General features: G+C 37.9%; 1 protein-coding gene across 1 annotated transcript; it reads left to right on the top strand.

Moving 5' to 3' along the window:
* The first annotated feature begins 1,638 nt into the window (after positions 1–1,638).
* LOC116522449 (testis-specific serine kinase substrate-like) lies at positions 1,639–23,655 on the top strand. Its single transcript, XM_032237361.1, has 9 exons — positions 1,639–2,840; positions 5,724–5,958; positions 14,362–14,457; positions 16,659–16,742; positions 18,525–18,574; positions 18,826–18,984; positions 19,947–20,087; positions 21,743–22,862; positions 23,488–23,655. Exons 1-8 carry the CDS (start codon positions 2,674–2,676, stop codon positions 21,882–21,884), a joined length of 1,074 nt encoding a protein of 357 aa, XP_032093252.1. The 5' UTR covers positions 1,639–2,673; the 3' UTR covers positions 21,885–22,862; positions 23,488–23,655.
* The last annotated feature ends 1,887 nt before the right edge of the window (positions 23,656–25,542 follow it).

Here is a 25,542-nt window from a genome sequence, read left to right as displayed (position 1 = left end):
TTTCAGTTGCTCAGTGGATTTTCCCCCCCTTCTCCTTTAAGGGCAGAATTTACTTTAGCAAAGAATCAAATGTAACTCTTATTTCATTTGGATAAAAACCATAGGTATATTCCGTTTTTTTAGGGTGGGCCACAACGTTACATATTATCCAGTATTTGCATGTTTCCTTTCCCATTCATTTATTTATTTTTTCCTGTTGGAGAAATGTTTTCCCTGTAATACTTTTAATAAATCATTTGTCCCACCTTTCCATGTGAGTATAGGAACTAAGGAAACCTGAAGGTGCGAGTATTGTTTTTATGGTGGCCATGCAAACCTGTGGCTTAGCAATAGCATTTAGACTTATATACCGCTTCATTGTGCTTTACAGCCCCTTTATAAGCGATTTACAGAAACAGCATATTGCCCCCAACAATCTTGAGTGCTCATTTTACCTGCTTCAGGAGGATAAAAGGCTGAGTCAACCTTGAGCCTTGTGAAATTCGATCTGCCAAACTGCGTCAGCCGGTGATCAGCTGCACCACTGTGGTTCATCTATTTATTTATTTTATTTATTTTCTCAAGCATGAATAAGATAACAGATATAAATATAAACATGATTATGAATACAGGAAATGGATACAAATAAGTGGGGACAGTAGGACAGGGATAGTAGGCATGTTGGTGCGCTTATGCACACACCCTTACAGACCTCTTAGGAATGGGGTGCCATCAACAGTAGACAGTTTAAGGTTAAAGTTATGGGGGTTTGGGGATGAAACCACAGAATCAGGTAGTGCATTCCATGCATTGACCATTCTATTGTATTTTCTGCAATCTAGATTATTTGCTACATAGATCCTTTTAAGTTACCTGAATACAGCTTCTAAAACTGACTGAAACAGTTTGATTAACACACAGCGCTAAGGAGAAATGTCAACGCTTTGACATATCATAATAGCACGGTATGTATATTATGCTAAGATATAGGTAGATTTTCATTTATTAAGGCAAAGGGTCAGATTATGGTTTTGTATTATGTGAAAACTAACCAATGAATATATTTATTGCATTCATATCCTGCCTTTTCTTTTTGGAGTTCAAATTGGCATATCTGGAGCGGTCTCCTCATTTTATTGCCAATGCAACAATCTTAAATAGATTGTGTTGAAACGGAATAACGATATCAGGTCAGTTGATTGTGGAATGTGAACCCATTCAGTTGGGTAGATTCAGGTGGTTAAACATAACATCGACCCAACTATTGTGGTTAGTCAATACTTAATATTGATCAAAAGAAATACAATTTTTTCTTTGATTTACTGTAGAGCAATACAGGTAGTCCTTTACTTACAACAATTCATTTAGTGACCATTCACAATTATAACTACTGAAAAAAGTGACATGACCATTTTTCACACTTACAACCATTGAAGCATCCCCATGGTCACGTGGTCAAAATTCAGATGCTTGGCAACTGACTCACATTTATGATGGCTTCAGTGTTCTGGGGTGATGAGATCACTTTTTATGACCTGCTGACAAGCAAAGCCAATGGGGAAGCCAGATTCACTTATCAACTGTGTTACTAACTTAAGAACTGTGCTTCACTTAACAATTATCAAGAAAGGTCGTAAAATGGAACAAAACTAACTTAACAAATGTCTCTCTTAACAACAGAAATTTTGGACTCATTTGTGGTCATAACTTGAGGGCTACCTGTACTAGTCTTTAATATTGTTGCATTTGAACCAGCCCACTGTCTGAGCAATCAGTCAGGTGTCTTCGATAGTTTATGAGTTATGTGTTTAACTTCATAAATAAATTTTTCAAAGAATGCTTTGGATATTATTTTTTGGTAATATCCAATAATGTCATTACATCTTCAGCCCAACCTGGAATCTCTGCTGTGATTTTGAAGTCCAACACGGTTTACAGTACTGACAAATGCTGACAATCAATTGGATGCAGCTTATAATTTTTTATTGAATTCCAATTGCAAGCAGTGCAGTCAAATATGACCTTAACATGGCCAGAGGACTGGAAACAGTTTCAAGTTGACATAGAAAATCTACAGCAAATGATACACTATCTTTGTAGTCTTGTTCAGATGTTATACTTTTGAAAGCTATGGAAGAGATATAAAATAGTAAGGAACACAATAATCATATAATTATATTATATTGAAATATTATATAATGTTTGGATTTTATGTATAAAAATCATACTGGTAATATAGTTTATTTGGTTTTGAGTTATTACATGGGGTGAACTTTGATGCATACGTTTGTGTGTGATATGTAAATCTGGTTAATTGTTTAACTGTGATTTGTAGAAATCTAACAAACTATAGCTAACTAGTAGTTGAATCTAACCTGGACAAGGTATAAAGAGAAAAAGGCAATTAGCAGTTCAATATATTTCTTCAGCTCAATCCATGCAATTCTTTCAAATTAAGAAAGAATTATTTGAATTACTTTTCTTTTCATTGAGAACTGTGCTGATTGTTGGTGATACAATGGTGGATGGAAGATTGTGATTGCCAGCTCCGTGGCAACTGTTATGAGGTCATGAAAGCAGCTGGAAGATTCCTGCCCTACCTAGAGAGCCAGTTGGCTTGTAGGTAATAGATGTTTCCTGGTGTGGTGCAGGCAAGAAAATTTGTGCTCATATTAGATATCGACCCAGCCAATAATGGCCAACATTGTGGTGAAGACCATCTGGCAGTCCAAAGAAATAAATGAGGCTGGAGACACGCCAATAGGGATTGACAGTCGGGCTCAGGTCACCAAGGATCATCTGGGAAAGCCTACTAGCATCAAAGGCTTCCCCAAAAAGAAGAAAGCCGTCTCTTTCCATGGGTGGGTCACCTGGGAAGGTAAAGGGTGGAGGTAGAATTCAGTAGCTGCAGCATGTGAGACCATATAGGAAACATAGGATGCACAGTAGCCCATCTGCTTTGTGTTCAGATTGTGTTTCAGATTCAATCCATGGCATCTCCAGATGAAAAGGCCTCTGGTAGTAGAAGATGCGCGCGCGCACATACACATGCGCGCGCGCACACACACACACACACACACACACAATTTTTCTCCTTCAGATCATGGAAAATTGCTGCCCTGAGATCCCAGCTTCGTTGGCTATAACTCCCAGAATTTTTAGCCTGTATAGCCAAACTGGCTGAGAATAATGAATATTTGTAGTCCAACATTAGGCGAAGTGGGCAGTGGATCTCATCTGATCTAAAGCAGGTACTGCAATAGTGGTTATTACTATTAACCCAAGCTTAAAAGAGCCTAACTTAGGCCTGGAGGTAGCATCTCACACCAGCATTGGCTTGTTTCTAGCTAGATCTGGTTTGGGGTTCTAATGACATGCAGAGCCTTTGCTCATATCTCAAAAATCAGTCAGCCCTTCTTCTGCATACATTGCCTGGATTTAAACCCATGAATTCACTCTCTTACTTTGCTTTTTGGGGAAAAGTTTTGCTCTCTTCCTATGCTTTTTAAAGACTTATTTCTGATTCTAGCCCAAGCAAATGGGAAAAAATCCTTCCTGGTCTCGTCTTCATCTTCTGGTTCCAAACATAATGCTGGAGAAATATCCAGGGTTTCTATGTACATTGCTCCTAATATTGCTTTCTTAAGTAAGACATATGTATGTTCAACTAGATAAGAAATTGCACCTTAAGATAGTTGTTACTGAGATTTCAAGAATCCTGGCTTTGTATTTGTTTGATTTATTTCTTCCAATGACTTCATAGATTCAGCTTTTCCTAAAGATTTCGAACTAACTTAGATTTCTTCTGGGCAGAATCCAATAGAATGACAGGGAGAGCATCTAAAAAAGGTCTTTTGGGGCTTGATTTGATCTTGTGAACTTTGAGGTAGCAGACAGGGCTCTCAGCGACATTAATTTTGCCATCAGCAACTTGAATTCATGTTCCACTAGCTCCTCTGTATGCATGTATTTGGGGTCATATTTGAGCGGAAGTTAATGCTTCCTTAAGGGAGGAAATGGCATAGCCTGAAGAAGGTGGCTCATGATCTGCTTGTGTTGGATACCTTCTGCTAGGTCTCCAGACTTTCTTTTTCCCCCCAGGAAGATCTTGAAGAAAATAGTGGGGTGTCAGTTGCAGACAACACTCGATAAAGTGAATAATTTGATACCTTTCGTTCCAGTTTTCTCAGATCTGGCTGTGGTATAGAAACTGTTTCAGTTGCTCTTGTGGAATTGCATTGGTCATGTCCTTGTTCATTTAGACTTCTCAGTAAAGTTTTGTACCACTGATTGTGATACTCTACTAGACTATCTGAGAGATGGGTGTGTGTGTGTGCAAGTGGATGGGTGGGTGGCCTTATTCTACAGTGGTTCCATTCTTTCATAACCGAGGGTTGGTTATATTTAGTAATATCAAGAGAAGAAAAGTGAGACGTTGGGACACTTGAATATACATGCCCCAGGACTTGATTCTTTCCCCTCTGCTGTTTATTATATAAATGAAACCACTGGGAGAGGTCATTTGTTAGTTTGGAGGGGAAGTTATTATACATAATGATACCAAACTTTGTAGCTGTAACAGAGCAGGAAATGCAGAGGCGATCCTCACGCAGTGTGTGAAAAGTGATAGATTCAATTTCAAGAAATGTGGTTAAACTGAATCATAGCAAGAGGATGTGATTGCTTATTCAGAAACAATTGGTCTTATTTTGTGTTCCAGTGTTGGTTTTAGAGAGGTTCACATTCCTTGAAAGAGTTAGGATTAGCAGGTGAATTCTATTATCAGGAAAGCCTTTTCCAAGTGTTCCCTAGTTTTCTGTTGTGTCCCTTGAGAGGGGAAGACATTGGCAATAGTCCCCCTTATTCTCATTACCTGTTTATTTCAATGTGTTGGAATATCACATTACCTTTGAAGATGACCTAAAATTATAGTTGGAGCACCGAGGCTGCAAACTGAGATCTGCTTCAGCAGGGCGGCATTATGCTGTGGTCTCTGCATTAATTAATAAATGTCCTTGTATAAAATGCTGAAGGCTAAAGCCTTCCATGATTTGGACTGTGCTATTTTATGACTGACCTCCAAATAGGTGCTGTGCTATTTCTTTGGTCTCTTCCACTTCAAGAAGTTAGGGAATGGGAACATTTTTTTTTTACTATTGCTCTATCTCCTGGAACAGTCTACTCCCTGTTCTGCTATTGCAATTTATTGGAGAGATGAATAGGATTTTATGTGAGTCACCAACATTTTGTTAGACTTGGGGGTGCAATATAAATGATGCAATAACAAAGTAAGAGCAGATGCCTACCAACATGTTGGATTTCAAATTTCAGTGTAATTTTTTGGGATTTCTATACAGTAATCCCAAAATCTTAGTTTGCCAAATAATATGTTAGCATCAAGGTGTCAGAAAGTCCTTTGTTGTACCTATCTGGGCCATGGTGGTGCAGTGGTTAGAGTGCAGTATTGCAGGCTACTTCTGCTGATTGCTGGCTGACTGCAATTTGGCAATTCAAATGTCACCAGGTTCAAGGTTGAGTCATCGTTCCGAGGTGGGTAAAATGAGGACCCAAATTATTGGGGGCAATATGCTCACTCTGTAAACTGCTTAGAGGGGGCTGTAAAGCACTGTGAAGTGGTATATAAGTCTTATTGCTATTGCTATCTCTCTTCAATATATTATGTAAGAAATAAAGTAGTCTGGTACTATATCTAAGGATAATGAATGTACTTTTTTCAAAACCAGAGTTGAGCCCCATTTTACCAGTGAAAGTCTCAATCTGAACCTGAAGCGTTCTTCTGCTTGCACTAATGTTTCTCTTCTGAATCTAACTGATGGGGAACGTGATGATTCCACTACGGAAAATGAATCCACAGATGATGGGAGTCCACCAGGGGGAGCAGGGTGCGAAATACAGGATATTCTATTTCCCATCAAGCCAGCTTGGTCAGAAGATGAAGATGATACTTCCAGCCAGCAGGTGAGGCAATGAGTCACAATCATACATACCTGGTGCTGCTTTGTCAATTAAGAATCCAGCCCTGAAACATTGTTCTAATAATAGACAAAAAAGAATCTATGACATTTTAAATAATAACTTAATTAGGTCTCTAGAGCTACTTTTATGCCATAATATAGTTGTTTTTGAGATGAACAAAACTCCTTTTTTACATATTTATTTTATTGATATAACATATAAAAATTCAATTTCCATGAACAGTGTGTAGTCTGGGTACAATTGTTTTTTAAGCAAACATAATAAAATATTTACAATAGTATTCATCACAGTAATATTGATAATATAATAACAATAATATTTAACATTATCTACTTTAACAACTTCATATTAACATTTCCTCTTATTACATCTCCCCATTTCTAACTTCTGCTTCTGTTGTCTACCTATTGATAAAATAAATCCCATATTAAAAAATATTCAGTTTCTTTTTTATCCTTAACAATAAGTGTTAGTCTATCCATTTCTGCACATTCTAATATTTTCTTAATTACACGCTCATCTGCCTGGATCTCATCATTCTTCCATTGTTGTGCAAATACAATTTTGGCTGCAGTTAGTACATGTAAAATCGATTATATAGTCCCTTCATCATATTTTTCCAGTAAAATGCCCAATAAAAATATCCCTGGTTTCCAGTCTATGTATTATTTTATCTTTTTTTTCAACTAAGTATGTATGGATACTAATATACATATTAAAAACTAAGCAGGGACTTAGTAGTTTTTAATTCCCCTCTTTTGTTCAAAGTATCTTTATATCATACAATTTTTTCCATGTTAATAACATTTTGATGTACCAATGCTTCCATTGTGGAAAGCCAGACTGGTATTTTCGAATAGTGTTGTTCTTTTATTTTAAGCCGTACTGATAACAATGCATTCCTAATGTGATATTTTTAGAAGTAGCTATGTATCTTATTCTTCCCATACCATAAAAAAGCATGCCAACCTAGTTGAAAGTTGTGACCTTCTAAAATTATTAATCTTATATGCCTTAAGTTGATCCATTCTTTCACCCAGATAAGAACCGAGGCATGATAATACAATTCCCAATCTGGTAGCCTAAAGCCCCCTCTTCTTTTTTGGAGTCTTGCAACATTTTCAAACCTATTCTTGCTTTTTTTCCTAACTAAATATATCTTGATATTATTTTATTTAATTCTTCAAAATGTTTCCCCTAGTGTGTTTGAATTGTTTGAAATAAATATAATAGTCTTGGTAAAATATTCATTTTTATAGTAGCTATTCTTCCTGTTAATGATAGTTGCAGATCTTTTCATTTCTCCAAATCTAGTTTAATATGCCGCATCAGTTTCATATAATTATCTTCTTTAATTGTTACACATTTTGCTGTTAATACAGCATCTTTTGCCTCCCGAAGCTTTCAGAGAGCTCCTGGGGTCTGGGGAGTGCAGAAACGAGCAAAAAGAACCCGACCATTTTTTGCCCCTCCCAGCCTCCAGCAGCACTTTATAAGGTTATGCATGCAATTTTTTTTGACAAAAAATGGGCCTGTTTTTTGCTCGTTTTTGGTCCCCTGCATCCTCCTAGGAACACTCTGCAAGCCTCACAAGACTATTCATGCCTTTTATTTGAAGAAAAAACAGGCCTGTTTGTGCGAAAAATGACCCGTTTTGGGGAGGTTTGCAGAGTTCAAAAACTTTTTTTTTCCCTTTTGGAAAGCTCTTTAGCTGATTGTTGAGAATTACATTGATCAAGTGCTGTGCCAGCAAACACAAAGTCTTAGGTGCTGTAGATTTTCAGCCATTTCCTTCTCCAGCACATGGATAAATACACCTGGAAACTTCTACCTACCTACTTACTCACTCACTCGCTCCCTTCCTACCTACTATATTTCTCTCTCTTTCTCTCTATCCCTCCATCTACATACCTACTCTCTCTCTCCCTACCTATCTACTGTATTTCTCTCTCTCCTTCTATTTCTCTATCCCTTTATCTACCTACCTACCTACCTACACACTCTCTCCCCCACCCACCTATTGAATGAATGAATGAATGAATGAATGAATGAATGTATGTATGTATGTATGTATGTATGTATGTATGTATACCTACCTACCTACCTACCTACACACACATTCTCTCTCTATTTATTTCTCTCTCTCTATCCCTCTGCCTACCTATCTACCTACACACACTCTCTCCCTATCTATCTACTGTATTTCTATCTATCTATCTATCTATCTATCTATCTATCTATCTATCTATCTATCCCTACCTATCTACTGTATTACTTTCTCTCTTTCTATTTCTCTCTCTCTATCCCTCTACCTATCTACCTACCTACCTACACGCTCTCCCTACCTAACTTCTCTTTCTCTCCTCTCTCTCTCTCTGTCCCCCTTTACCTACCTACCTAACTACACTCACTCTCTCTTTCTCTCTCCCTACCTACCTACTGTATTTCTCTCTCTTTCTCTCCCTCTCTATCCCTCTTATCTACCTACCTACTTTTTTAAAAATTTGCCTCTTCAAAACCTTGATGTGTCTTATACTCCGAAAAATACAGTACTTTACTTTTTTGACTATTTATTAATTATTTCCATCAGCACTTTCTTTTGTGTATCTGTAAGATTTTTAACTAAAATCTTTTCTAAAGGCAAGACTAAAGTCTTTATTTATTTTTAGTCCTGCAATTTCCCCATATTCTTCTATCTTTCTAATTAGCTTCGGTCCGGTTTCTAAGGGGTCTTTTAATATAAAAATCAAATCATCTACAAACACCTATAGCTTATATTTCTCTTTTTTTTAATTTCCATTCCTTTTATTTCTTCATCTTGTCAAATATTCCTGGCTAAAGTCAATATAAATAGCAGGGACAGTGGGCATCCTTGTCTAGTGTCTTTTTTAATACCAAAGTTCTCTGTCATATCCCCATTTACCATCACCTTAGCTGATTGTTTGTAACATATTGCTTTAATCATATTAATAAATCTCTCACCAAAGTCCATATATTTTAATTGTAATAGTATAAATTGCCAATTAACGTTGTCGCATGCTTTCTGTGCATCTTTTACATCAACATCTTTTGCTTTCCAGGGTGTATTTCATAATGCTTCACTGTATTTAAAATAATTCTTATATTATTTTTAATCTGTCTCTTTGGCAAAAAGTCATTCTGGTCTAAATGGATACATTCATTCAAGTATTTTTTAAATCTCTCTACTATTATCAAAGCGTATATTTTATGATCCACATTCAATAAAGATATTGGCCTATAATTCTTTATCTGCGTTAAGTCTGTGTCATCTTTCGGTATAAGAGTAATATTTGCTTCCATCCATGAATTTGGTATTTTTGCTTCTAGCAGTACTTCATTATAAACTTCCAACATCACTAAGCTTAATATCTCTTCTAGTTGTATATAAAATTCTGCCGGTAGCCCATCAGACCCTGGTCAGGGGTGGGTTCTGGCTGCTGCTACTACCAGTTCACTCAGGGACGCACTGTGCGCACATTTGATGTGTTTGATGCATGAATGTGCAGTACTAACAAAATGTTTATGCGCAGAAGCAAAAAACAAGATGGCGTTGCCTATGGTGCCGCTGAGAGAATCAGTACCAGGCCAAGTTACTATCTACTTGGCCGAACTGGGCCGAACTGGTAGGAACCCACCTCTGGCTCTGGTATTTTATTATTCGTTTGTCTCTTAATCACTTTTGTCAATTCCATCATTGTTATTACTTCATTAAGCATATTTTTTTTTAAAATATATTTTATTCATTTTCACATTCCATTTTACAATCACTTATATACAGGGTATTTGCTATAAGAAAAAAAAAAGTTAAACAAAATAAAAAAGAAAACACAACTCATCATTCACAACCCCACCTGACACTTCCATCCTCCATACACCCCATCTACCCCCTCCAACTTTCCTTTCCTCCCTCTAACACTCCCCTCCTACTTCCCTTTCCCCTCAAACCTTCCTTACTCCCAACACACCCTCCTTACATTCCCCTTACTCCTTCCTTACTCCTCCCTCTTCTTTCCCTCTACCTCCCTCCTTGGTGTATTCCTTTATTCAAGTGTTGTTTATTATAATCTGATAAAAAGTAAAATAAACCAAGGGGAAAAAAAATATAAAGAAAGAAAAGAGAAAAAAAAGAAAAAAAAAGAACAACCGTATATAAGTGCATTCTTGTTCTTATTGAGACTATGTTAACACCCACCCACCCACCCCCCATAAATCCCCATCCCTAATCCTCCCGACTTCCCAGGGCCCACACCTGGCACTGCCTTCTATCTAAAGTATCTTATGTTCGTATGGATTAAAAATAAAAGTAATATATTAAAGGAAAGAAAAACAAAAAAGAAAAAAAGGAAAAGAAAAAAGAAAAAAAAAAGAACTCTTTGTGTTAAGCTCAGCCCCCCATCTTTATCTATGCTTAAATAGTGTAAGTCATTCTATCTATATTTTATTCTCGTCTCTTGCTTCTTAGTTATTTACCCAGACCTCCTGTAGACTCTCCCGTTCCTCTTCCTTAACCTTGTATTCAGATAAACATTTATACAAATTTGTATAGACATCAATATACAATCTAGCTCAAAAATAATCCCTTCTAGTAAAATTTAAGCAGCGTGGATCGTTCCACATATTCAAATATTGCTTTACAGAAGAATAATCAAACTTTCCCTTCCAATAGGATTTAAACAGCGTAAATAATCTTTCTTAACCTTATTTTCAAACAGTAATTCAAAATAATCTAACCAAACTTACTCTTCTTAGTGAACTTTAAGCAGCGTGGATCAAGTATTACTTTACACAAAAATCAGTTTGCATTCTATCTTAAAATGATCCCAACCAGCTTTCCCTTCTAATAGGATTTAAACAACGTAAATCATTCCGCATGCATTTTACCCTCATCCCTTGCTTCTCTGATATTTACCACTATCAAATTTATACAGACATTAGTTTAAAATCTAGCTCAAAATAATTTCACCAAGCTTTCCCTTCTAATAAAAATTAATTAGCATGGATCATTCCACCTGTTCAAATAATACTTTCAACAAGAATCAGTTTACCTTCTGTTTTAAAATAATCTCATCCAACTTTCCCTTCTAACAGAATTTAAACAACATAAATCATTCTGCATTCATTTTACATATATACATTCAGTATCACCCCACCAATAAGTTCCGCTTTTTCTACCGGAGAGAGGTCGCAAAACCCCATTCAATCCACAACTTTGGCGAGTAATTTAGAATGTCTAAATCCTCGATCTCCGCTTTTCTGCTTCTCCGAGGGAGGAAAAGCTACCCCCTCCATCTTGCAGCCATGTGGTCCGTTGCTTGCCTTCTCCTTCGACTTGTCTCTTCTCTTTTCCAAGTAAATCAGGAAGCCCCGCCTTCAAGATCTTGTAATAGAAGTCTCGAGCCTCCGAAACAGAATTGAGACGAAATCTTTGATTCTCAAATGTGACAGTAATACCGGCTGGGGCCTCCCATTTATATTGAATCTGATAATTTCTAAGCAGTTTAGTTAGGAAAGTATACTCCCTTCTTGCCTTTAACATCTGGAATGGTATTTCTTTAAAGACAATCAGATCCTGGCCATCAACTCGCAAACTATTATTATGAAACTTTTGCATAATCGCGTTTCTAGATTCTTTTGTGGAGAAATATATAATTATGTCCCTTGGGAGCTGTCGCTGTTCCGCTACCAACGAATTCTGGCGATAGATTTTCCGAAACTGCCAATCAAAGTTAAGTCCCGGGCTTCCCACCGCATGGCTGAGGGCTTCAACAAAGGTCTGTTTCAGATTCTCTCGCTCCTTTTCACGGAATCCTCTGACTCTTATTGCGAATGCCTTCTTATTAAAGTTTATCATAACGAGCTGTTCTTGAGTGTCTCTAATTTTTTCTTGTAATATTTGAATATTAGTAGTCAAATTAGAATTAGCCTCCTCCAAGCTTTCCAATTTATTCTCTATTTCAGCGGTATAATCTGACAGGGCAGACACGGCTGCAAACGTATTCGCCTTCATTTGGTCAATTTTAGACTTTAAATCACCATATAGCTCCAATACAAATTCCTTAATTTCTTGTTTAAAATCATTAAACATTTGAAAGAAAAATTCCTGTGTTAAGAATTCTCCAGTAGAGGGCGTAGGAGACAAGGGCTGCGATTCCAGTGTAAATTCATTCATAGGTTCTTTAGGCACATTTGTAGAGAGACGCTTCGATTTTGACCTGGGTGCCATTATAAATAAACAAATAAACAACGCTTTCGCTCCCCTCTGTTTCCAAAAAAAAAAAAAAAAAAAAAATTATTTTGTTAAGGAGCGGTCTGCAGGAAGGTAAAACCGGCTAAGTACTTCCCCTATCAATCACCAACGGAGAGAAATCGCCATTTTGAAGTCCGTTTAAACAAAGAAGCCTCTAAGACAAATGGTGCTGGTGTTTAAGATAGTAATAAAAGCATAAATCTCACAGGGGTGGGACCCGCCCGTATTAATCCTAGCTTCAAACAACTTTGCTTTGTCCTGGGGGGGGGGGGGAATCGCCTGTCTAGGGCTGCAAAAAAAAGGCAGCTGAGAAGAACTGGCTGGAGATAAAGGCTCCGCTACGCTGGATCTAATCTCTGTCCACAGCCAAAAAAAAGAGAAAGGCTGTGAATTACGAATAGACCCTAGCACACAGAGCTACTCCCTGCCCCTTTATAGCCAAAAAGGGGTGATATCTATGATCTTATTTAGATATACAGACCAGATCTCTGAGAGGAGCTCGGTTGAGCCCTCCTCGGCGACAGGCTCCGCCCCCCCGGAAGCCATTAAGCATATTTTTAACTGTTTCATGTACTTGAGGGAGTTCCGATTGTTCCAAATATTGTTGTATTTTATTTTCCAGAATTTTCTCCTTATATAGTTTCTCATAGTACTTTTTTATTATAGGTTTTCTTTTCCTCCTCATTCTGATAATGGAAGTTCCTTTCTCATTGATTAATTGATGTATCACTTTTCCCCTTTCTTGTTTCAGTTTATATGCCAACCATCTTCCTAGTTTATTCACATTTTCAAAAAAAAAATGTTTTGCACTTTTAATTTTTTGTGCCAATTCATCTTTTTCCAATAGAATTACAGAAGGAGCCACAAAAATATATATTTAAAAAAGCAAATAGATTTAATAAAACTCCTTTTTAATGGTATAATTGACTAAGGTTTTCCTTCAACAAATCCCCCCCAAATGTTTGTATTTTTGATGGGCTTTGAGTTAGTTTATCTTTTCAGTCCACATTCTACTTTAAAGATGTTACTTCCAAGTCTCTCATCTTTCCTTAGTGAACAGAAAGGGTCAATCCTGTTGGAACTTCTAGTCTTGTCTATGTCTGCTATTCTCTCTTCCACATTCTAGATTCAGAGGAAAATTAGTTTGGTATTAATATATAGCAACCAAGGTTTAAGCCAAACAAAGAATTCCTTACTGATGCTTTTGCAAATTCAGGAATGCTTCCTGAGGGCATCTTGAATGTCTGGTCAGAAGTTGCAATTGATTCAAGAGCCAGAGGATCATAACACTGTATTTTTAAAGAAAAATCCAATCTGTGGGCCTCCTACAACATTTTAGAAAATAATTCCTATTTCTTTATGTTGGTATTAGCATTTGTTTGGGCAAGCAATTTGGATGTTTATCTTAGTTTTTTTAAATTTTATTGTTAACTTCATGTTCTTAACCAACCCTGAATTTAACAATGTATTTGTATATTTTTTCCTGAAAAGGGCTTTTCTTGGAGATTTTATTCTTCTGCAGTACGACTTCTATATTTGTGCCATTCCTTTTTCTTCATTTACTTTCTACACCCGCATGGCCTTTTATATTGTTCCAAATATTTCTTTGCCTTGACCCAAACCCCAGCTATGTAAAGTGTATTGTACATACAAGCTTAATTTCTATTTTATTGGCTGTTCTATCATTGAAAGATTCTAACTATCAGTAATTAACTTTTAGATCCCTAACAAGACCCAGCTTAAGTCTCTTAAGATATAGAGAATGTTTTTCAGATGATGCTGGTAAGCAAGCAGGGAATTAGCTTGATGGGATTCTACCAATTCGGACCAGTTCAGGTGAACCAATAGCTCAGAAGAACAGCTGAAAGCAAAACTGAAGGTCGGAGGGAACCTGTTTGCTCTCAGCTGATCTTCAGAGCTACTGGTTCGCCCGAACCTGTCCGAATAGGTAGAATCCCACCCCTTGTTGTGTGGGTGTGGTGTTCATATCTGAAAGCTGCCCCCCCTCCATTTTAAAATCATTGAGACTGAAATAAATGTCTGGAAGTGTGTATTAGTCAGAAGTAAGTGGGTTATAATTTGCTTGATCAGTTCTCTCTTACATTCTCTCCCAGCAGGAAGTGAGTAATAGTGGCCTCTTACGAGCCAAGGATTCTATCACTAGCCTCAAAGAGAAGACATCCAAGGTCACCCACCATCTTCAGAATCTGCAGGTCTGGAGCTATAGGTTATTTGTATAGGCTACTATGTAAATGAAGTTTTAGACTCTCAGGTTCACCATTCTCGTTCTGCTTTTATACTCAGGAATATAGAATGGAATTAGTCTCTTTTCCAGGGCTACCAATGCAAGAATGCTTCAGTCTGACTCACTTGGCCAATTTGAGGGAATCCTGTCCATCCTGTGAAATCATATTTAATTTAATTTTTAATTCAATTTAATTTTGCCTCATTTGGTTGGCTTTATTTTTTGAGCTCTGCTTGGAAAAGCTGGTTGCTGATGTCCCAGCAGTGTGGGAGCAAGTTCTGACAACAATTCAGCTTTGGATGTATAAGCTATGGGCTTGCATTTACCCAACTAGATTCCTATCAGGCCCTGCTCCAAACGTTGGTCAAGCTCACAGCTGCTTGTTTAGGCAGAATGAGAGAATTTTAACAGTGATATGGCTTTTTGTGTAAAATATATCAGGCTTCCAGAAACCAACTTGGAGCCCTTTGAGATCACACTCTTAAGTTTTCTACTGCATAATCCATTGGAGTAAGCGTACAATTAATACATTATAAGCAAATGGAATAATTCATACAAAGTCTTAACACAATTATCCACAAACCAAATATATTTGTTCCAAACTAATTTGCAGGCACTTATTTTCTCAAGGCAAAATCCTTCCTGGCTATCTTCCAACAGGAGCCATAGGTCAAGAAAGATTCCTTGACTTTTGAATTAACATTATCGTGGTTGGCTTCAGACTGAGTCTATTTTTCCCCATCCTGGTTCTGAAGTCTACACTGCAGGCATTGTCACAGAGCTATTGCTTCTACATGCAATGATTATTTTATTTATTTAATTTGTTATTACATTTATTTGCTGCCTCTCTCATGTGGGGCTACTCTAGGTGGCTTACTATAATAAAAATGAATAGAATAGAATAGAATTCAATACTTTATTGGCCAAGCGTGATTGGACATATAAGGAATTTGTCTTTGGTGCATATCCTTCTCAGTGTACATAAAAACAAAAGATACATTCGTCAAGAATCATAAGGTACAATACTTAATGATAGTCATAGGGTACATGAATGAAAAGAATGTAATGAAATGCAAATGAATGTAAACAAATGAAAAGAATGTAAACAGAACAGAAGTAAAATAATATAACTCATACAATAAACAATGAAAAAGAAGCACAAGAGAATAAAAAGTTATCAATATGATAACCAAAAATGGGTGGGTGGAGAGCAGAGGGCAAGGGGGGAGGGGAGGTGGAGTCTGCCATCAATTCAGCAACCACCTCCAGTGTGGAATTCCCCTCATTTGGTCTCAAGGCCAACCGGCAGACCAGGTCTTCAAGCTCTTATGAAAGGATAGGAAGCTGTGGATAAAACTTACCCTAGACAATAAGGTGTTCCAAAGGATGGGCACTGCAGTGGAGAAGAGTCTTTTTCGGATCCTGATAGTCAGAGTTCTTTGACTGATGAGTTCTGAAGTAGGCCCTCATGTCAGTAGGATGGGCTTGTCCTAACTGGTCAAAGTGATTCATCCGGTAACCTGGATCAATGCACGTTTCATGATAATGTGATATTCTTTGTAAGAGGGCATTGCTCCATTGTAAGACAGTTAACATCAGCTTTGCAGAACCAGATAGCTGAAACAGACCTCTTTGCCAAGTACATTTCTTCTCTAGAAGAAAACAGTGCATGGAACATGGGCAAATGCTGCCAGATAGCTCAGGGCACACTAGGCAGCAGGTACAGTGCCTGCTTTTAGAGGTTAGGAGCAGAATTAAAGATTTGTTTTTGCTTTTATTATGTATTCAGTGAAACAGCAGGGACAATTGGGAATATTAAAATAGTTTTCCTTAAAAAGAAATCCCTAGGAATGGGGATTTGGATGTGGGAGAAAATTACTGAGGTGCCATGTTTGTTTCCAATGCTGTAATGGAATGGATATCGAACTCGTCCTTTAATAGAAGTTCAAGTGATCAGATTTGTCATTTAAAAAAAGAGAGAGAAATGGGAGAATTTTCAATCTCCTCCTTGCCCTAACTTCTTGGTAAGACTTTTATAGAAAAGGAGATGGCTAGCATTGAACGCAAATCCATATTAGCTCATTCCTTTTGCTTGCTTGCTTGCTTGCTTGCTTGCTTGCTTGCTGGGCCACTTGAGTTTTTTTCCCCCTCCCTTGAAATTTCTTGAAGGAAAGCTGCCGAAAGGTGACAAAATCTGTGGAGGATGCTGAAATTAAGACCAGCGTGCTGGAAGAAAACTCAGCCCAGTTGGAGGTGAGAGAGAGAGGATGCCCATTGTCTCTTTTAAGCCTTTCCCCTTTTTTACATTTTTATCAAGGGATTCTCTTTCAAATTTAAAAAACAACAACAACCACAAAGCACAAACCTTTTAGCAGAAGAAAACCATTCCCTATTAGGGATCAAGGAGATTATAATTCAGGTCCGCTATCAATCATCAAAGCTCTCCCAGGCTCACCTATGCACAAGATGATAGTTGGAAAATTTGGAAAAGGGGCTGCGCACAAGAGAAATAAGCACCCTCAACCATGCTTGATTTCTTGTGGTATAGCTTTTTTTTAAAATAGCAATATGAAAATGGTTTGTGGTTACCTTTTCTGAGATTTTGCTTTTAAAGTCTCACCAGCATTGTATAGGGGTTAATTTTGGACTGGCATTAAAGAGATTGTAGCTCTAGCCCTCTCCTTACCCCAAGAAGCACATATGGTTGATTTCTTCAACCACATCCCTTTGAGGAGGCTGGGGTGAGGGAAGGAGGGACTGGGGGTCTTTGGGCCAGTCCTTTACCCTATTAGCCCAGTCCCCTGAAAAGAATAGCCCTGGAAGGAACCAGAGGAGTTAGACGTAAGCTTGCCATCTAGAGTTTCTCATTCAAAGTTGGGGTAGAAATCTAATTAATCATTATAGTTATTTATGGTCATATCATTTCCTGGTGGGTTATCTGCATATATATGGTTCTGTCAAGACAGCCACATTCAATTAGTTGCTGACCTCTGTAGACTCTTAATAAAAGGGAGAAGAGAAGGAGGAGGAAGAAAAGTTAGCACAAATTCTGCATCTTGCCCATCCTCGGATTAGTGGCAGATGAAGTCCCCCTTTTTTAAATGCTGTAAGTAATCCTGCAGTTTATCCCTTTCATTTAGCCTCTTATTAAATTCAAAAGGTTTGGAATTATTTGGATTTCATCACCAACACTCACAAAGAAAGCAACACAAGACTGCATCCTTCTCAGGATTTGCTGAGTTGCCTTTTATAATGGTTCACTTTTAGATGAACAATGTGTTCCTTCTCTTGCTTTATCCCAGTTGTGTATCAAATCTGCAACCAAGCCAAGCCAAGGTGGCTAATTATTCCAGCAGCCCATTGGGCAGGAAGGAAAAGATGAATAGATCAGCCTGTTAAATAAGATTAGCCTGTTAAATAAGATAGTTGGAATCACCAAATTGGAGTTCTGGCCCAGTTTTAATCTTGTTGCAATATACATAACAAAATGGATTTAATCAAGTGATTACTTCTTTGATCCCTGCCCTGCCAGATGCCTCCAAGTGAAATTAAAGTCATTCATTCATTCATTCATTCATTCATTCATTCATTCATTCATTCATTCATTCTGTCTCTCTGTCTCTGTCTCTCTGTCTCTGTCTCTGTCTCTCTCTCTCTCTCTCTCTCTCTCTCTCTCTCACACACACACACACACACACAAACACACACACACACACCAGCAAGGATACTTTTGTTCTATGTTAGCCTTTCCCAGGCTGGCATTCTCCAGATATTGGACTACTACAACTGGACTGCTTAGCTAACTCAGCTATATGGTTGGGAATTAAGAGCATTGTGATCTATAACATCTGGATGATGCCAGGTTGGAGAAAGATATTTTGTTGCCTTTGTTGCTTCCTGTTACTTTCTATGTGGATATGAATTCTAAACCATTTTATTCTATCAGAATGCTAATTGGAAAAGAGAACAGCACATAAACTCAATACCCCAAGTTAATCTTATTCTTTCACTTATTCTGTCCTCCACTCTGTTTAGGAGAAACTGCGTAACTTACAGCAACAGGTTCAAGTAGAAGATTTTCGTTGGTAAGACCTTGTGACAATTGGTGGACCAGGGGATGGCTAGTGGGGTCTCCAAACAACTTTTGTACTTGATAAGTAGCATGATGGCTACATCCCCAAGATCACCCATCTTTGGGAAGAGGGAACTCCAGTAGTGCACTGCTGCTCTTTTGGGACTTCTCTGAGGAGGGAATGGGAGGGGAGGAGCCTTGATTTTTGGTAGAGGCAACAAGATATCCTCCAACCTGGTCTCTCTCTATCACATCCCACTCTAGGAAATGCATGCTGGAGTTGGCCCAGAAGGAGGTGTTGCGGCTATTGGCCCAGCTGGGGCTATGCTTGGAGGGAGTGCTTCCCCAGAGGGACAGGGTACAAGTGGAACAAGGCCAGGAGCTTAGCACGCTGAGGGAAGAACTGGATGAAGTCTCTGCTGCGTATGTGCCTTTTTTGAGGAAAGAGGCTCCCTTGAAGCTGGACAGCCATGTCTCTCCTCCAATCTCCAGTTCTCTTCTGAGTTGTGGCCTCTTATTCCCAGTGAAAGAAGGACCAGATTTAAGAGATGATGGAGTCAAGAACAAACCATTGATTACTGTTGCTTAGAGATAATCTTTCCAGTTCAACTAGAGGTCTATTATTAGATAATGATAACAAGTCTTTGTAGTGCTGGGGTTTATACTAGAGTTTTTTCTCCCATAGAGGTGTAGTTTAGGAAAGTTGACTACAAGTTCCATGATCCTCATTTTGTATTGATGAAGTATTATGGGCTACACATCTGTAGGGAATATTAGTATATTAGTAGTTAGTGCCCTGATTACTGTATTTTTTCTTTTAAAAAGTGAAACTTTCTAATGTTTGTGGATCTTCCAAGGGCAAGCTTCATTAATTTGCCAATGATCCCTTGTCTCTGCCTTTTTTTTCAGCAGATCTTTCTTCTGTAACAGTGTACATTTAATTTTACCTCTCTTTGCTTCAAAAATATCAGATGGTAGAAACATTCAAACATCAGGTTGAGAATAAATAGGGTGCATGGGAATCCTCCAGCATTATTTTGACAAGTCTCCACTTCCAGATGAAATCCCTCATCCAGCTCCCCCACTTCCCCCATTGTAATAAAGAGTAAGAGAGAATAAAATGTAAAGGAACAGGGAGTGTGCAGCTTCTCCACAAATATTCCAAACCAGGAAATCACCATTCTTCAGTCAACCTATGATGTGAGAGGATTGTGTAAAATGAGATTGCTCCAATTTCAAGACATGCTCCACAGATAGAAAGCCTATTGTTCCATGTGGCAGGCAAAATATATGTCTCTCTGAGCTGATATAGGTCTATGAATTTGGAAATTGTGGAAATTCGCTGTTGCACTTACAGCTGTTGCCTTCCCTTTCTTTTATGCCAGGGCAAAGCGGGCATCAGTATCACTCACTCAGATCCGGATAGACCTGGATGGACTCCTGAAAGACATATCTCGACATCTTGCAACATTGAAGAATATGGAAGCATCTGACCGGCCTCCTCCTAATTGTGCTAGATGTTCCAGGTACCTAGTTAAACCTGTAGGTCAGAATTGAAGAATACAGACCAACCTGATAATGAGAATCAGAAGGTTAGACTAAGGAAGGATGTAGAGTTAGGTTTGATTTCCTTGATTTCACTCAGGGCAGTGTCATAAAACCACTAAGCAATGATTTGCTTAATTACAGTTTATTAAACAAAGCATTAGATTAGTCTGTGTCTTACTATTGTAAGCCATAAACCACAGATGGACCTGTACTGTTGCTTGACTTCTCAGCCTACTAGTGGGTGCAACAGGTCTTCCGGTGACTTGTTTATCCCAGATGCTATACCAGAGAGATTTCCTCTTGTGTCTGAAATTGTTAAGAGAAAAAATTTATTTCATCTATGGATCTCTGGCTTCTATTCCCAGACTTACTTTCCCTTTTTGATTCAAAATCTATACCATAGAAATTTGGTATTCTGTGTTTAAAGTGTGACAGTACATTTTGGGATGTTTTTGGCATGGCAGATGGATGCTGGCCTTGGTATAACCTCTGGTTTATAATCTCCATGGGCCACAAAAACTAGATAAAACCAAACATACCATATTATGACTTAGCATGATGGATTGACTGATTAAATCAATGTAATAGCTTCCCAGTTGACACAGGGTAGTGTACACAAATAGAAAGCAATGTCTAATAAACTCTCAACATTAAAATTCCCAAAGTAATCTCTTCCAACCAAAACCAATCTACAAGCAGTCAAACGGCACAAAAATCTCACACCCAAGATTTGAGAGGCGGGGGTGGGGGGGGAGAAAGTCAGGTCTTGGTAACTAAGCTGTATGAACGTCAACTCCCAAAATTCCTGAGCCAGTTCACAATTCCTGAGCCTGAGTTGAAATCCATGTAGCTTAATGTTGCCAAGATTGAAAAATACTTTCTTACTGGATGGGCCTGATATATCAGAACAGCTATAAACTCTTAAGATTTTTCTTTCAAGGCCTATCCAAATTTTTTGCTTAAGCAGCCTATGAACAATATGTCAGCTAGAAAGACTGACTTGATATTATAGATTTCCTTTCATAGACCAGCAGGTAATTGCAGCTTTCCAGTTCACAGAAGAGAAGGTTCAGTATTACAGAAGCAAATGAATTGACTATTCACATGAACAGTTAATTGGCTGCTGCTGAAAATGCAGTTTTCTACAAAATCCAGTATCTGGCATTGGCTTTAGATTCCTGAGAACATCTGTTTTCATTTATTTTTTAAAAAAGCAAGTTGCTAAAGCTCATGTAATTGGCATGCATGTTTAAAGAATCAAGAAGAGTTGGGTTTTAAAATGACTGCTTTTTAAAACTCTCTTTGCTGCTTAGATGTTTCATACATATTGCCTACCTCCCCTCCTTTGTTCTAATAAGTATTTTGAGACCATCCTATCAGTTCTGGGAAAAAATGGAATTTGTCCTAAAGCAATATTAAGTTGGACCAGTGCTTCTCTGTCATATTTATGTTATTTTCAGTGCAGCAAATTGCACTCTTCTGACATTGCATGGAGGGAGCTTCCTTGATGCTTTATCTGGCTGTTTCTCTCTCTTTCAAGATTTAAATCTATCATATTTTCTACATTGACTGACTATGTAAATGGCATCTCTTCTTTTCTTTTCTTTTTTCACCTCTTGGTTCCCACCCACAGCTACAGCATTGTGAATGCAGAGGTGCTGAGAAAGATGTTTGAACATGCAATGGCACCCATTTTGGAGGAGCTGAAGCAGCGGGGCCAATCAGAAGGAAAATGCCCCGGCTGCCAGCGTTTGCAGAAGACGATGTCACAGTGAGGCACAGAGTAGACTAACCCTAGACCCCCCTGCCCCCAATAAAATGTTTACAGAGTGCAGTCTTTCTGGAGCAATTTTCTGATCCTAAGTTGATGCAGGCCAGACCCTGAATCCTATTCCCATTCTAATCGGACATCAGTTCAACAAAATTTCTGGCAGAAAAATATAAATCCTGGAGGTAAAGTTCAGGATCTTCAGAGGGCAAAGTACGATAACTCACTAAGCTTTTCTTTCTCTCCTCTTGGCTGATACAGGGAATTCAGTCCACAGGCCAAAAGTTAAATGCAAATCCTGCATGTTCTTTCCTGAGCACTTCTGTTAATGCTGAATGATAGATTCACTGTGACTGAAAGTGAAACTCATTACATTGATAGGGAACAATCAACAATATTAATTGTAAAGATGAACATAAATTAAAATGTGCTTTTTCCTAGTCCTATTGATTTTGGAGAGTGCAACCTCTTGTTATTTTTCAAGTCCAAATATGGCTCAAATCTGATTAGCGCCACATATCACTCAGCTAGTTTTGCACCAAGTCCTCAATGAGTGGTTTTCCTCTGCACTTCTCTATTGCTCTTCTTCTCCTCTGAATAACTGTTCCCAAAGTTTATGGGGAGGATAATAGCATTAAGATTGGTGTAGCACAGTAAAACAATGTGAAAAAAATGTTAGCTAAACATCAGGGTTTGCTCCTGGACAATAAATCTAAAGCCATTGAAGGAAAAAAGCCTTTCAAAAATAGTGAATTCTGTGTGATGCAACATATTCTCTGTCAGATTTTTAGATATGGGATCTCAAAAGATGTTTTTTGTTTGTTTGTTTGTTTTTGTGACCCCATTACTGGACTTCTGCTGGACAACTGTGCCAAATTCATTCCTCAGCTTGGGGCTATGTATATAGATAGATCCCATAAAAACTCAAAGCAGGAATCACCACATTTGGGAATTTAAACGAGGGTGCCACGCAGTGGCTGAATATGTAAGTACATTTAAGCTAATTTCTAAGAATTTGACATAAAATAATACTGCATATATCAATTTAAAGGAGGTTTGATAGATGAAACTTTAGATGATCTAGCTAAAACCGAATGTCCAGATCTTTTGAAAGAATTAATATAGCTGTGTCTTCATATAGAAGACCAAGTATGATTGGACACACAAGGAATTTGTCTTTGGTACATATGCTCTCATTCTACATAAAAAGAAAAATATATATATATTCATCAAGAATCTATAAGATACGGCACTTAGTGATAGTCATAGGTTACTAATAAGCAATCAAATCATATTGGAAATAAAACCATATAAATTGTAATGATACAAGAAACATGGTTATAGCTACTGACGGGTGTTTACAGTAATGGAATATTAGATCTTAAGCCAACAACATATTCTCAAGCCTGTGGTCTCCCTGTGGATCGATGCCTATCTCTGAATATGCATCTTCAGAGGAAACCACACAGGTCAGGGTACTTACCCTCAACTGAAACAGGAAAGGCTCAAAGCTGCAGAGAGGGTTGTATTATACTGTGGGCATCACATACCCTGCCAGGACTTGCTTGGCTTTGTCAATTACTATTGAAAATATGTACATTCTTTTGTAGATCTCACTGCACCTCTCTCCCCGCCCACTGCTCAGGAAAACATTAATTTGGAATGAAGATGCACAGCATGTTTTTGGAGCTTTAAAGACTGCTTTTGCATCAGAATCCATCCTTCAGATATGACTATGGGTAGTCGTGACCCATCAAAAGCGCGGTCGTCGAAATCGTGTATGTGACGTCATCACAACGCGACGAAAAAGATCAAAAAATTGAAATAAAAATTAAATTACAGCAAGCCGATTCACATAAAGGTAAGGTTTAGGGTTAGGGTTAGGGTTAGGTTAAGGGTTAGGCTTAGGTTTAGGTTTAGAGCATTAGCGTTACGTTTAGCGTTAGGTTAAGGGTTAGCGTTAGGTTTTTCGTTAGGTTAAGGTTTAGGGTTAGGTTTAGGGTTAGGTTAAGGGTTAGGGTTAGGGTTACGTTTAGGGTTAGGTTTGGGGGGGTTAGGGTAAGGTTTTCGCTTTATTTTTACATTTTTCGATCTTTTTCGTCGCGCTGTGATGACGTCACATACGCGCTTTCGTCGACCGCGATTTTGTCGGCCGCGGTTTTGTGGTGGAACCATGGGTAGTACTAGTAGAAGTAGCAAATAGGCAAGCTTTTGAAACATGGAGATATATCTTAGAGAAAGCATGATATTCTATGTAAGTATGCACTGACCCCGGAATTGACAGCATGTTTGTAGATGCTCTTAAATTCTGGTGGTTAGTGCATACTTCCTGCAGGCCCCTTGGACTCTTCAAGACAATTTAATTATGGGATCTTTGATTACCATGGATCAGGATGATGCAAGGCGGTATGTCACCACTTGCTCAGCCTGTCATAGAACAAAAGACACACCAGACAAGTAATGAGGGCTTTTGGTGCCATCACCCATCCCAATATATCCTTGGGCCACTACTGTATCATTAAACTTTATAACATTTAACAAGGGCGAAAGGGGCTTTTTGGTGATAGTGGGCACTTTAACAAAGATGGTTCATTTCATAGTCTCAGGGCTGCCCCCTATCAAAGACGCAACGATTTTTACAATGTATCTTCTGTTTACATGAGTTATCTGACCCCTTGGTCTCAGACTGTAGCCCACAATTTACTACCAAGTTCTGATAAAAACTTTTCAAAAGTCATGGGGTCTAGATCCACTTCTGCACATCATCTGGAATCAGATGGGCAGATGGCAAGGATGAACAGGAATCTGGAGATTTCAAGGCAGACTTCACTACAATCACTACAGCAAATGCAAAAGGATTTTTAAAGAGATGATACTGAATTGAGTGCCGTAGATATTGACTTGTCTACATTCTTGGCTTGACCATAGATTACAAATGTCTAATGTGGAATATAACGAGCAAATGCTCTCCCAAAGCAACTTTTTTCTTTATTTTAAAAAACTGAAACAAAATACTATTTGTTTGCAAGAAACTCATATTAGGCAGAAAAATATAAAACTTAATTTAATATTTAATTAATAAAAATTTGGATGAAGAATTTATTTTATCAACCCCTAAAAAAAGTTTTGGGTCCTCAACTAAAATAGTTTGTATTGACTTAAGAACATGGTAGATAACATTGAGGTGAAAGTTTAACTAATAGGATTAAGACTAGTATTCAGAATGTATAGCCTAAATGAGGATAATGAAGGGTATTTTCTTTTTCCAATTGACATGCAATTAATACTATTTTTTAACAAAAATTGTTTGCTGGGGGATTAAAATGGAGTGGTTTTTCCACAGTTGGCAAAACATCTGAGAAAAATATTAAAATTCATCTAAACTTTGCATGACAAAAAACACCAAAACTTTATATAAGATGATTCAAGATTCAAAAGAAATATTAAGATTGGGTATACGTAATTTGAGATTATACTCTTTAGCTGGTTTAGTTAGGATGAAAGAATGGGAGTTACTGAGAAACAGAAGGGTTTTTGTCTTAAAATCACTTGAGATTTGGGGAGCATTGATAGTTATGCTATGACAAAATTTAGGTTAAAGTAGAGTTTAAAAATCATGTTGTTAGAAGCTATATTGAGAACATGGACCAAATATAATTCTAAGT

The sequence above is a fragment of the Thamnophis elegans genome, chromosome Z (assembly GCF_009769535.1).
Source record: "Thamnophis elegans isolate rThaEle1 chromosome Z, rThaEle1.pri, whole genome shotgun sequence".
NCBI classification, from domain to species: Eukaryota; Metazoa; Chordata; class Lepidosauria; order Squamata; family Colubridae; genus Thamnophis; species Thamnophis elegans.
Note: the sequence above shows the minus strand (reverse complement) of the source record. Positions and strands in the feature narration are given on the sequence as shown.

What these genes read in the sequence shown, in the direction of transcription:
- LOC116522449 (XM_032237361.1), top strand. Translation starts at nt 2,674, where the DNA reads ATGGCCAACATTGTGGTGAAGACCATCTGGCAGTCCAAAGAAATAAAT. An exon ending in CAAGTAGAAGATTTTCGTTG is followed by an intron (nt 18,575 to 18,825) that starts GTAAGACCTTGT and finishes ATCCCACTCTAG; the next exon opens with GAAATGCATGCTGGAGTTGG. An exon ending in AATTGTGCTAGATGTTCCAG is followed by an intron (nt 20,088 to 21,742) that starts GTACCTAGTTAA and finishes TCCCACCCACAG; the next exon opens with CTACAGCATTGTGAATGCAG.